This window comes from Podarcis pityusensis (genome assembly GCF_964106645.2).
Source record: "Podarcis pityusensis genome assembly, chromosome: 8".
Taxonomy (NCBI): Eukaryota; Metazoa; Chordata; class Lepidosauria; order Squamata; family Lacertidae; genus Podarcis; species Podarcis pityusensis.
This window is the reverse complement of record NC_138033.1, coordinates 17,402,417-17,416,036: the sequence shown is the minus strand read 5'-3', so window position 1 is coordinate 17,416,036 and position 13,620 is coordinate 17,402,417. Positions and strand designations below refer to the sequence as shown.

The window sequence follows — 13,620 nt, the reverse complement described above, 5'->3', positions numbered from 1 at the left end:
GCTTCTTAACACAGGCCTCCTCGTATTTGTAAGCCAGTTATCACATGTAATGCAATATTTTAAAAACTTTTCTTTGTTTTTTGTCCAATATCACTTTGGCGTTGCAATAAAAAGCTCTTAAGAAATCTAAAAGGGGCATCCTTTTGAAGTACCGGCTTCAACTACAAGCTGTCAACCACACCCCTTTCTGCACTTCGTGCCTCTTCAAAACAGTTCGGAGGGGGAAAATCCATCCCTGTCTTTATTTAACTGGCCGCCATGTTGTTCAGGGTGAAGCGATTCCCTCTAGTAACAAATGATGTCCAAAGCAGCTCAGACGGGAGGAAGCCGCGCCTTTGCCTACACAAGACCTTTTGGGCAGTTTTAAACGCATGGACGTGCTGTGCTTTCCCACCACTGAGCATTGCAGGGCTCATTTCCCCATTCTGAAAAGACAAACGGGACCCCCTAGCAAGAGCAAGACTGGAACATGGGCCAGAGGTTCCCTGCTAATTTCCACTGGCGATCCCAGGACCTTTGGCCTGCCAAGTGCGTGCTCCATCATGGAGCTAAAATCTCTCCATACCTTTCATTTCACCGCTGGAGAACAGAGCCAGCTACCCCCCCCCCCCCCGCTTTTCAGGGGTCTGATTTGGCTCCTAAAGCAATTTGTTCTGCTTCCCCCTGAAAAGAATCTTTTGCTTTTGGTGGCGACAGCAAAGAGAGAGAGGAGGAGGTGGGAAAAGCCCAGCGCAGTGGTGGTGAAGAAACCTTCCCTTTCCCCAATTATCAAACTGATCATCCGAAAGTTTGCATGCTCAAGTGTTTGCATGCTCCTGGCATGCAACCCCCAGAGGGTTAGCAAAATGTGAATGTGGGGCCTGAGCACCCCCCAAAAAGGTTGACCACCCCTGTAGAAAACTTACTTAACAGTGTTCCCTGTTAGGCTTAGGAACAAATGCTACCTAAGAGTTGGCCATGAATAAACTGTGGGTGATGGCGGTGGTGGTGGGGTTTGAGTCTTAAGGCGAGGGTAATCTCGTATCCCCACCGAAGAAGGGAGCAACTAAAGTCCTGGGTAATTATTTATTCACAGGATAAATCTCACACACCAAGACCAGATATACCAAAAATGCCCCCGCCCCCCACAGACTGAGACCACCACCTCCGTCTCCATCCTGCTTCTCCCATCTTTTTATTTGTAGAACTCGTGCTCCTGTTCGTCTTTCTTGATGACAGTCTTGTAGGCCTTCTCAAAGTCCTTGGCCAGCACAATGTAACGGTTCTCCCGGACAGCTAGCATGCCAGCCTTGAGACAGGAAGGAGGGGAGAAAACATGAACACGTAACATCAGCAGGAAGTAAAAACTTTAAAAAGGGGGAGTACTAACTGCTGTCTAACGCGCGATACTAACCTCCTGGCAAATGGAGTTGATGTCAGCTCCTGAGATCTTATCCGGCCGTGCCACGTCTGGAAGAAAGAGTGAAGGAAAGAGCAGGAGCAAATGGGCCCTGTGTGGCCGTTCTAGAAAAGGGGAGAAGACTGGTCTATATAACTGCAAAATCCCCCATTGGGAGCTGCTGCCTTTCCCATTGAAATGAGAAAAGTGTCAGAGGGATGATCAGCAGCTGCTAATTTTGCAATTTTTTTGCCAAGGGGAGCACCTGCCAGGTGCGATGCAACCCTTTCCATGGAAGTAGGAGGTTGGCAGTGGGAGCTGGCAAAATAGTCAGGCGACAGGTACACCCTAGCTGCCTACCCCTGTACTCGAGGATGCTACGGTTACAAAAAGTCCAACTGGCCTCTTGCTCTTCATTACCCTTTATTTAACAGCATCAAAATAAAGAACTGGTGGCCCCCCCAGATGTTGTTGAACTCCCAATTCCCATCATCCCCAGACATTGTGGCCAATGGCCTGGGATGATGGGAGTTATAGCTCAGCAACTTCTGGACAGCCGCAGATTTCCTGCCCTGGCTTTATAGCATCAGCTTGCTCCCCCATATTCTCTGCCAGAAGGATTGGTGGGTAAGAGGGGTATTTTACCATCCAACTTTAAAAGACAAGAAATAAGTTCAGGAAACTTTATTCTGTTAGCAGGTCAAAGGGGGGGACGACACACAAACAAAAGATCTCTTAAGCTCAGCTCATTGGCCATTCTTCTAGTCCCCCTGCCCTCCATCCATTTCTTCCCACTACACTGTCCAGAAGGATACAATCCTCCAGATCCACCTCCTCAGACAGGTTCATCTTGCTGGTGATGGTGGTGAAGATCAACCGTTTTTGGCGCCGGTCCGGCAAGGGAAACTCAATTTTACGATCTAGGCGGCCTGGCCGGAGTAGAGCAGGATCCAGGGTGTCTGCTCGGTTCGTGGCCATTATCACCTAGAAGGGAGCCAAGAGAGAACAACATTAAACCCAACACCTGGATGCAAAAAATTAATGGCAGGCTGTAAATTTGAGTTTGGTAAGTTAAGTGGAGAAAAGCCAACATTTGTTGGAACCCTTTAGGCAGGGATGGAAACTGGTGGCCTTCCAGGTGTTGCTGGACTCCAACTCCCAAGGGGCCCGGGCCAAAAAGGATGATGGGAGTTGTAGTTCAACAACATTTAGAGAGCCATAGCTTTCCCCATCTCTGCTTTAAATCCAGAGCTTAGGCTAAAGAGGGAAATTGCCTTTCCAGGCCACTCAACCCTTCCCCTTGCCCCCCCCCCCCGCTGCCCAACGCAACGCACCTTGACGTTAACATTCTGGTCAAAGCCATCCATCTGGTTGAGTAGCTCCAGGAGGATGCGCTGAACCTCCCTATCAGCTGTAGAGAGACCAACAAATTTATCAGCTGGTGCGCCCTGGAAGAGAGAGCTGCCCGCTTCTTTCACTGCCATAGCTTCTTTGCGCTACCAACCCATCTTCAGGGATATAGTGCAAGCCTGGAATGCATCACACTGGCCTGTTAAGCCGTCATTCAGAGAACCTCAGGATTTCTACAGCTGCCCAAGTTTCAAGTCCTCATTACTGCAGAGAAAAGTCTGCAGAAGTCTCAGCAGTGCCCATTGAGGGGTTTGGAGGATACGAGACCCACAAACAGGATGCTATGGTATAGAGTCTGCCTGTCTGGCATTCTAATCAGACAGCCATGTCCTTTTACAGGCTACACCATTCCAGTCTGCCACTACAGTTTTCCATTCTCACCTGCCCGCCAGGCTGCTGAGCATGCTCAGGGTTTACTGGGCTGTTTTGGGATACCCTCAGCCTTGAGTATGCTTCCCATTACTGTAAAATGTGCAGTTTCTCCAAGCCTGCTGCTACCCTCCTTCCTTCTCGTGTGCAGTTGGGTGCCATTTGTTTCCTCATCCTTGGTATACAAGGACAGAAAAGCAAGGACTTCTAGTGGTCTCTGCCCATTTCCATTGCTGGGGATTGAACCAGGAAGCTTTCTGCATGCAAGGTGAATGCCCTACTGCCGAGCTTACAGCCCTTCTAACCCTCCCTGCTTCTTCCACACCCAGCTGCCATCCTATTTCTTGCTCAACAAATCCAGATTTGCAACCCCGACTGCACAAAATAAAGTGATCACCCACGCAAAATATGCCCGATTCACGCAAGTTGAAGAATTTGGGGAAAAAATATATTCCCCCCAGCAGAAGCATTAGCCTCACCTGGGCCAAGTTTGTCGTTTGGCTTTCATAGGCCAACCATATGCAGAGGTCACTATGTTCAACTGACAAAGAACCACCAAAGCCCAGGGTTCTAGCACATTGTGACACTGCAAGGTCGGAGTAACACCTAGAGGAGGCAGCAGGAATTGCAGCAGCCCTACCCAGCCACCAGGACTCAGGCAGAAACTAGGGGTTACACAGCAAACGCAGGATTCCCAAACTTATATTTGCTGCCTAATACGGAAGAGGGAACTTCACCATTTCCCCAATCGCTTGCTGGCTGTTTTTATCAGTTGGGGGGGGGTGTGGATCTAGTCAAGGGGGTTGGAGCAGCAGGTGAAAGGTTAAAGCAACTTCCTCCAGGTGGTATTTTCCAAATATATTTGAGGCTACAGCAGAGGAAGAAACTGGGAAGCAGGACTACTGCACTGGCTCTGATGACAGCCCAGCCCCCTTGCTCCTTCTGTCCCTGAAAAGTTTCTATTCCTGCTGGTCATTATAACTTTAATAAATGCTCAGAGTTCATTTGCTTTCCTCTTCCCTCCCCCATCCCATTTCCTTTTATGCTGTGTCTGTTAAGACTGTAATCTGTGTCTGTTAAGACTGTCCTGCTTTTACCGATCATATGTAAGCTGCTCTTCCCTAGTCCTTCCCTCTATTCAGGTGGCCACAGTTGCCCAGGAGCGCCCCCTCTCCCTCTTCCCGTCACCAACTCACCCCCGGTCTGGGCATCAAAGCGCTTGGTGGCAATGGCGTCAATCTCGTCAATGAAAATGATGGCTGGGGCGTTCTCTTTGGCCAGGCGGAAGACGTCCCGCACCATGCGCGGCCCCTCGCCCAGGTACTTCTGCACAAACTCGGATCCTACTACCCGAATGAAGGCAGCTGGAGGGAAAGGCAGAGTTAGACCCAGCTCCTTTGGCATCCCTCGGTCTCCCAGGGAAACCCATCTTAACGGGGCCACCGCCTTGGGAAGACCAAGGGATGCCAGCAAACCTACACCAAACAGGGTAGTGACGTGTCCAAGGCAAGAGAACTGGTGCCTTGCTCACCTGTGGTGTGATGAGCCACTGCTTTGGCCAACATGGTTTTCCCGCAACCGGGCGGGCCGTACATCAGCACCCCCCGTGGAGGGTCAATGCCGATCTGAAAAAAGGGTCAAAAGGTGAGAAAAGAACAACAAAATAGGCCATCTCAAGGGCCCTTGTCACATCTCTCAACAGAATAAAACCCCTCTTCCAAGTTGTTGCTTGAGTCTGCTGCTCTGAGTCAAGTTCCACAACATCTGGAGGGCCACAGGTTCCCCATCCCTGCCTTAGATGGTCCAGCTGCTACACCCAGAAGCCTCCCATCCATGCACCAACCACATCCAGATTTTGCTTCAATGATATTGTTGCATTGGACACCGACTGGGCTAAGGGCTGGTCCAAGCACTGAGAAGGGCATGGACGAGTAAATCTTGGTGAGCACCCATGTAAAATATCCAGAAATAATAGCCAGGAATCAATCCGGGCTCTGCTTGTGGATCTCTCTCCACTGGCAAGAAGGCACAGATGTTCTCTATACAAAGCAGCCCAAAGATTAAAAGGCAGAAGGTGGGGACGCAGGACTGATAGCTACCCGCGCATGCAACAAGGGAGGTTTCCCTTTGCTGTGTTTTTCAATCATACAGATGACAACCAACCCAGCTTAGGGTAGGAGAAAACATGTGTCCTTTCTTCTTTGTAAAATGAACACAGGCAATGCAGTGCGGAGGATGCAGTTCTCTCTGCAATTCCACCCCACCCACTTCCTGTCCCAAGCAAACAAATATTAATTGGAGTCATTAAGGGTAAGGGCTGTAGCTCAGCAGCAGAGCTTTTGCTCTGCATGCAGAAGGCTGCAAGTTCAATTCCTGGCATCGCCAGAAAACACTACAAAGGTCCCTGAGCTGAAACCCTTGAGAGTCATTGCCAGTCAGTGGAAAATAGTGAGCTTGATGGGTCAGTGGTCTGACTCAGTATATGGCAGCTTTCTAGGATCACTGTTGTTGAAGCAAGCGACTGCGAGCTTTCTAAAGGAAAAATGCAGATAAATATAGATACATGAATGACAGCCTATCTGTGCACACACTGCACATACCTCCAAAATAGAAATTTAGATCACGTACCTGTTTGTAGAGTTCAAAGTGGGTAAGGGGCAGCTCTACTGCCTCCCTCACTTCCTGCTTCTGAATATCCATCCCACCAATGTCGGCATACATCACGTCTGGTTTCTGATCTGCTCAGAGAAGGGACAGGACCTCAGGTGTTTTCCTGCCCTTGGATCTCTTTCTACCCTGCTACATTCTTTCAAGTACTATCTTGATTCCACTGGGCCTTTGTCTTCATAGCCTTGGGCAGCCTCTCCCCCACCCCTGCCTGCTATTCTGGACTACAACTCCCATCAGCCCCAGCCAGCACATGATGGAGCTCCGTTGGAGCCGCAGTTCCAACGTAAACCGCTTCATGCTCCTGGATCTGATGGGCAGTGCGAGCACAGCTTGATCCAGCGAAAACGCAACCAGGAGCTCACTTTAAGCTCCCAAGTGTTCCTTCGCAGCCATACAAGTACCTGCCTGTCAGGTGTGCAGCAGGCAGGTGGGGTTTGCAAGGAAAGTACTTGCAAGCCAAATTGGGACTTGCAGGTCTGAGGTTCCCCACACCAAGGACTCTGAAGACAGCAAGTGCCGTCTTCTTACTGAAGGCATCCTGGAACCCCTGCCCATAGGCAGCCCATTAACAGGGCTCACCTCTCTGATCCAAGGAAGATTTGCCTTACCTGAAGTGAGCATCATGATACTGCTGTCGGCCTCAGGGGGCAATACGTCCACCAAGGCATTGCTGTGTTTATGCAGGGCCACAGAGGCATTGGGTTTCAGCAGCTCCCGGTCAATGGTGCTCAGGATCCGGACGTAATAGTTGGAGCCTGAAGTGGAGACACACTTATGAGATAAAAGACTGGAAACAGAGGCCGCCAGGGAGAAAAGCCAGCTCTTTTTCTCAAGCTGCAATGTAAGGGGAGGGAAGGGCTGGCACCCACACTTGGCATCCCTGGGCAGCTGCCAGTGCCCCAGCACCCTGGCAGTGCCAAACAATGATACTTGCCTCCCTTTACTTCTCCCACCCTCCCCAAATCACACACACACTGAGCAGTGCCAGGTCTCTGAGTCTAGCTGTCATTTAAGTTTCCCACAATTCCCCTGGCGTTGTGTCACTCAGGGCATTGTGGGAAATTTGAATGACAGTCCTCGGCAGGTCAATGCAGCTCAGAATGCTGCTGATTGCTATTAGCCACCACCACCTGGGGCACACAAACAGAGCAGGGCCCCCTGCCAGAGCGGACTGTCCACTGCCTCCTCAGACCTGGAGCTGGCCCATTGCAGGTAGATGGGCTGGAGGAAAGAAGGGACTGTACCTGTGGTGGAACCAACAATGGCTGTGTTCTGATCCACGGCCTCCAGGAACTGGCCAATGACCAGCGGAATGCTCTGGATTCGTTTCACCTCCTCCTGGGCGTGCAGAAACTCCTTCTTTAGGTTCTTCTGCTCATCTTTGATGTACTCCTCTTGAACTTCCAGGAACTCCAGCTCTTGCTGTAATTTCTGCAGGAGGGTACACCGAAATCCTCCTCAAACCTCCTCCTGCACCAGCTGAATTACCACTCATGATATCGTAGGAACACCTAGGAAGGCGCCTTACACGGTCAGAGCACTGCTCCATCTAGCCAACCCTGACCAGCAGCAGCTACCAGGAGATGCTGGGTATTGAACCTGGGACCTTCTGCACGTAAAGCGGATCCTCTGCCACTGAACTACAGCCCTTCTCCGTCTGCAGCGAGCACAGACTTCTGCATCCACACTACTGCCTCCTAAACACTACAACTATAGCAGACAAGCTGTGTAGCCAGGGAGGTTGGGAATTTCTGATCTTAAGAGTGTGAGATCTTCTACATACTGCAAAATCTAAATTATATCAATTTTTTTTAAAGAAAGTCACAGAGAAAACCTTCAGAAAGGTGGAATAATTATAATCCTTCCCCACAGACCTGAACATCTGCCTCTATGCCCTTACTGCTTCTTCTTAATATCTCTTCTGTTCAACTTCCTAGTCCTTAATTAAAAACAGTAATTCTAAGCAGTTAACTCACACTCCAGTCAACAACATACACCTGAGACCAATAATACAAAGACATTTGTTATATAAGGTGCAGTAACTCAAATTGTACACAGAATTTCCAGTGCCGTCACATTTGCTTAAAGACACTGCAATAATGGCAGTTTTGTTTTTGACCCCATTCATAATGATCCACAACAAGTAATTCAACCTCGCCTTGTGGAAGTAAATTGAATAAATTAATTTCTGCAAGGTATTAACATTCCACAAAAAAATAATTCGGACAGAGCAGGCCAGAAACAATTTCTAACACATCTTTGCACCTTTCTGTCAAAAACGGCACTGCAGCAATGGTGCCCCTAACTCTTTTACTGCTCCACCACTTTGCCTCTATAATGGCGACCTCTGTGGCTCTGCTGCTATCTTGGCAAATAACGATGGGGAATATTTGACCTGCGGGTCTCTCATCATATGTGATGTCACGCATGCAGCAGGTGGTGAAGTGTTTGCAAAGAAACAATCTGGAGGCTTAAGGTGTGCTCCCGATTTCTTTTCATGGCAAGCACTGCTGGAATTCAGCACCTTTTGAATTTGGCACCAAGTGCAAGCCCCAAAGACTGGTCCTGCTTGGGAGTTCCTGGATGGAAGCGGAGTTAATCCCTGCTGAAAGCAGGATTTGAAGGCACCACTGATCAACTGAGATGCCTCTGGGATCAGCTGCACAGAGGAATTCCCAAGTGCAGCCAAACTGATGGGCAGCGTTTGCAAAAGAATAGCAAGGGTACTTAGCCCACAGTCCTGATTCTCTCCTTTGAAGCTGAGTTACATGCTGATGTCAGGTGATTGACAGGAGAGTGGCCTTGTAAACCCAGCAAAGTGGCTCCCAAGGAATAATAGAATCGTAGAGTTGGAAGGGTCCATGAGGGTCATCTAGTCCAACCCCCTGCAATGCAGGAATCTTTTGCTCAGCATGAGGCTTGAACCCACAACTCTGAGATTAAGAGAATCATGCTTTACCAACTGAACTATCCTGGGAGCTTAGGATCCAGACTGCCAACGGTTCCTGTTTCCCACCCCTGTTCTTGAGCGAAGGACCACACAACAGCCCCCTCCAGCACCACAAACAGAGCGCTACAACCTCACAGCTGAACAAGATCACAAGATAGCTCACCTTATAACGGCTGTACAGGTCCTCCACATCCTCAGCCTCAGGAACTAGGAAGGAGAGGCCAGTCTGAGGCCTCGAGATGGAGAGAGCTGGAAGCTCATCCTGGAATCAGGGAACACAAAGAAATGAGAATGTAGAGTTATCTGGGAAACTTTCACCTCCTGCACTGCACATGTCGCCTGGCTAAGTTGGGGGACCTGAGGCTCCCTAGATGTTGCTGCAGTAAAATGCCTGTCATTCGTAGCCATGCAAGCTCAGGCTGGTGGAAGCTGGGAGTCCAGCAAGGTCTGGAGAGTCACAGGTTTCTCATTTCTGTGCTACACTTAGCAGATGAATACCTCCCCTTCAAAAAAGCGATGCTGGAAGAGATGTTACAAAGTGGGAAGCCCTTCAACCAGCCGTTAGAGCAACAGAATCCATTGAGCTGATCGAATGACAGGGGAGCAAGCCAAAGGCACAGTCCAGGAAAAGGATGAAGTTTTGCTGCGGCCTCCTCCTACGCAGGTTTCATCAGAGACTAAGTTCTGCTACCTGTATCTATGTCGCAAGTTCTGCGTGCATAATATTTTCTGCCTTAAACTGTGACTCGGCGGACAGAGAGAGACTCTCCAATTTTAAACACTTTAGGACAAATTCCAAAGACATACCTGTGCTAAAAACTTCCCCTGTTCGAGTCATAATAAATGTCCCGAACCCAGCAATGAGGACACGCAACTGGAAGTTTAGCTCTTTATTGGCAAAGAACACGATTATATCAGCTCCTAAGAGGTGAGAATCCCAGGCATCACTCCTGCTAAACAGCTAGCTAGGCATTGCCTTCCTCAGACCTGTGCTCCAACCCAGACAGCTGGAGCAACTGTGTGACCATGCTAACCTCAGCACATTTAAACACCCTTGTGGTGTGCACAAGCAAACAACTTCTCCTGCGTAGCATCTCCAGCTGCTCCTGTCACTTTAAGCCCCTTGTTGTCCTTGGAGACAGCTGGGGAGGGGATAGAGGAGATTCTAAGAGCTCCCATCTCTCTCTGGGACTGCCTCTTCCTCCTCTGCGCCTTCCTGCAACTCTTCTTCCTCCTCCTCTTCTCCTGACTCTGACTGTCAGGCCTCTTCCCCTTCCCCCTACCTCATGGGAGGTCTAGAACCCCACAAATTGCTGGTCCTTTCTCCTGGATCATCCTTCTCTGCCCATCCTTTGGACACTGCCTATCCCTGACAATAAACCAACAAGCACTTTGCACAGTCCAAATCAACACGCTGATGTTAATTATTGTTGTTCCACAAATCAGACTGCAACACAATGCTGTTGCGTACCCCCTCCTCTAACAGAAGCTCTCTTGTTCAAAACTTCAGCCAGCCTGAAACAGAAGCCCAATAGTTCTGTCCAGGCAGGCAGAAAGTTGCAAGGGGGTGGGTAAGAGGATGGAAAGAGGTGGGGTTTTCTCTCCCTTTCCTAAGGTTATTATCTTCTTGCACTAGAGTACTCAGATTTGATGTCCCCCTTATCCACTCCTCCAAGATGCTTATGATTAGTTGTTGGGGGTCTAAGTAGGCGAATTCCCTCTTCGTTCCCCATCTCAGTTTCCTTTTCTTCCACCTGCAACTGTCAGCTTCAGCGTTCTGCACATTCTGAAGGCTCCCTGGTTTCTTCAGTGGGGAAGGTTGATTTAAAAAAAACAGATTCCCCCCCCCCCCCCAATTTATACTTCTAAGCGTCCAGATTTTATGGGCCAGGGTCTGTATCACTTCTAAACTAATTAGTATTCACACCACCTTAGTTTGCGTTTGAAGGGGTTGTTGCATCTCTCTCTCTCTCTCTCTCTCTTCACACCTGCCCAGTAAGAAATGTGATAATTTTGTACCCCAGCAGAAGAGGGGACAATCATTACCTATTTTTGCCTGGCACCTGAAGATATGTAACCATGCTGCCAGGCAAGCCTCCAAAGGGAGAACATTTTGCAAATGAGGAGCCACTGTTGAAAAGGCCCCATTCTTGAGATGCTACCCTCCGGATCCACCAGGGAGGGGGCATGTGAAGAAGGATGATCACAGGGTCCGGGCTTGTTCATATAGGGAGAGGCGGTCCTTGAAGTATTGCAGTCATGAGCCGTTTAAGGCTTTATAGATCAAAAGCAACACTTTGAATTGTTTGTTTGTTACGTTTAAGGCAGCATCTGAAACACCAGCATCTGCCGAACCACAATAATCATTCATTGTCTGAAAAAACCCGCAAGCAAGATCTGGCAACACTTTAAACGAGAGCAAGGTTAATTAGCAATGGGATGTAGCAGGAGAAGGAAAGCAGGAGCCTGACAGAGGAAACCTAAATCCGTGTCTACCCAGAGAGAAGTCCCACAGGGGAAAGGCCACAGCTCAGTGGTAAAGCCAGTGTTGCTGCCAGACTATTTTGCTCACTTGGCAAGGCTCACTACTTGTACCCACACAATAAATAAATAAATAAATAAATGCTAACTTCAACGTTCAGAAACATGTTTAGTAGCAAAATTGGAAAGCACAAAAACTTAGTTCCGATAAATGTATTTTAAACTGCAAGAATAAGTAATACAACAATCTTTGATTGCCTTTCTCAAATACAAAAGAAAATGTTTTAGCACACAAATCATTTTTCACAACCTTGCGAACTGAGATGTTAAAATTCAAGTCTCTTTAAAAAAGCTTCCATTTCAGGAACATCAAAATATCACTCTGTGTGCCTTCCCCCTTTTTCTAATTTTGTCACAGGCTCCTTCGGGTCAAGTGCTGCCAAGCCAACTGGAAGCCTCTTTCCGCAGCATCCCTTGAGCGTATGTAAGCTTTTCTAAGTTCGAGAAACCGGGTTCAGAACGCACAAGTGAAACACGTACCGGGAATTCGTAAGATGTAACAAAAAAATGTAACCCGTTATTTTATTTTATTTTTAAATGTGTCTCTCCAAGGCCGGTACTGCCCACCCCACTCTGAGGTCTGTGCCCCGTGAGGCTACCTACCTACCTAGCTGGCCTACTACTAGCTGACAGCCTTGGGAGGAGCATCTGCTTTGAGCGCAGAAGAAAATCCCAGTTTGGATCCCCAGGCAGGGCTGGGAGAGGATCCCTGCCTGAAACCCCGCAGAGCCTGGCCGCTGCCTGTCAGTGCAAGCAGCACTGAGCCAGGTGGGCTCAAGGCACCTCCCTGCCCCCCTGTTTCCCAATGGGGCCGACTCCTATCTCAGGGTTGCAGCTTGCAGGGCTTTCTATGGGGCCGGGAGAAGTGGGATCCAGTGGGGCAAAGAGCTAAAAGGCCACGGTCCTCCTTCTGCTCCTCCAGGGCCCCACCAGCCCCGCAGTGACTCGGCACCTCGCCGGTCCCCCGCCGGCCTTCTAGGGCTTCAGCACCGCTGCCTCGGCCCCAAAGCAGCAGAGGCGGTGGGGGGAGGACAGCGAAGGAGGAAGATCCGGCCCGGCGCCGCCATTCCTTCCCCACGACGGGCGTCCCGGCCTCCCTTACCTGCGTTTTCTCCACCAGGATCCCGATCTCCTCCATTTCTCAGCTTAACAAGGCCAGGCTGCTCTTCGCCGCTTCCGGGAAAAGCTGCCGGAAGCTAGCAGAGAGGCTGACGGGAGATGTAGTCCTTTTTCGAGAAAAGGGATTATGGGGCGGGGAAAGTACGGTAGGCGGGGAGGGGATTATGGGAGTCGTAGGCCAGGCTGCCGCTTTGCAACCGGGAGCCTATTTGGAAACGCGACTTAGAGCGGGGGACTTTTCGGATTGTTGGATGATGAGCTGGGGAGCCCCAACCGCATTGGGAGGCCAGAGTAATTATAATAATAATAATAATATTTTTTTATTTATACCCCGCCTTACCCAGCCAAGACTGGGCTCAGGGTGGTATCAACCAATAATAAAAACATGTTGATTAAAATACAATTTAAAAGATTAAGATACAACATTAAAACATTAAGATGCAGTCTCTTCATAGGAGGAGAAAGGAAAAAGAAAGAGGGGGAGGGAATCAAACTGATTCTAAGCCAAAGGTCAGGTGGAACAACTCTGTTTTACAAGCCCTGCGGAAAGAAATCAGATTCCGCAGGGCCCTGGTCTCATGAGACAGAGCATTCCACCAGGCCGGAGCCAGTGTTGAGAAGGCTCTGGCTCTGGTTGAGGCTAATCTAATTTCCTTAGGGCCTGGGACCTCTAGGTAGGGTGTTGCTATTTATGGACCTTAAGGTCCTCCGTGGGGCATACCAGGAGGAGGCGGTAGATACGAGGGTCCTAGGCCGTGAAGGGCTTTAAAGGTCAAAACCAGCACCTTAAATCTGACCCTGTACTCCACCAGGAGCCAGTGCAGCTGGAAAAGCACTGGGTGAATATGCTCCCATGTCATATTCATGAGAGCATAATTGTGGTGCTTGTGTTTCTTCGTGCCGTTTGCTTTCGCGGGCTAAGAGCCCGCTTCGTCGGATGGACGGAGCGTCGCTTCATGCAGGGACGAAGCCTGTAATCGTTGAAGGAGCACCGCCAGTGCAAATTCCAGTGGTAGATGCACGGGCTTGCGTGCATACATTAAAGCACATTTCCCACTCAGGCCAGAGAACCACGAGAACTGTAGTTTTGCCCCTCGCAGAGCTATGCTTCCCAGCACCCTTTAAACTACAGCTCCCAGGATGTTTCCTGGGGCGCCTGTGCGCTATATAGGCATGATGTGTA

At 49.5% G+C, this 13,620-nt stretch overlaps 1 protein-coding gene across 1 annotated transcript; it reads right to left on the bottom strand.

Annotated features, from left to right (window-relative positions):
* Positions 1 to 1,151: 1,151 nt before the first annotated feature.
* On the bottom strand, positions 1,152 to 12,579 carry PSMC4 (proteasome 26S subunit, ATPase 4). Its single transcript, XM_081019054.1, has 11 exons — positions 12,421 to 12,579; positions 8,941 to 9,039; positions 7,072 to 7,258; positions 6,436 to 6,582; positions 5,786 to 5,895; positions 4,689 to 4,782; positions 4,354 to 4,521; positions 2,713 to 2,789; positions 2,194 to 2,362; positions 1,394 to 1,449; positions 1,152 to 1,288 (listed from the first exon to the last, which is right to left on the bottom strand). The coding sequence occupies exons 1-11, from the start codon at positions 12,454 to 12,456 to the stop codon at positions 1,175 to 1,177; spliced, it is 1,257 nt and encodes a 418-aa protein (XP_080875180.1). The 5' UTR covers positions 12,457 to 12,579; the 3' UTR covers positions 1,152 to 1,174.
* Between the last annotated feature and the right edge of the window lie 1,041 nt (positions 12,580 to 13,620).

What these genes read in the sequence shown, in the direction of transcription:
- PSMC4 (XM_081019054.1), bottom strand. Translation starts at nt 12,456, where the DNA reads ATGGAGGAGATCGGGATCCTGGTGGAGAAAACGCAG. An exon ending in AGTGGCTCATCACACCACAG is followed by an intron (nt 4,522 to 4,688) that starts GTGAGCAAGGCA and finishes CTTTCCCTCCAG; the next exon opens with CTGCCTTCATTCGGGTAGTA. An exon ending in TCAACTCCATTTGCCAGGAG is followed by an intron (nt 1,289 to 1,393) that starts GTTAGTATCGCG and finishes TCCTGTCTCAAG; the next exon opens with GCTGGCATGCTAGCTGTCCG.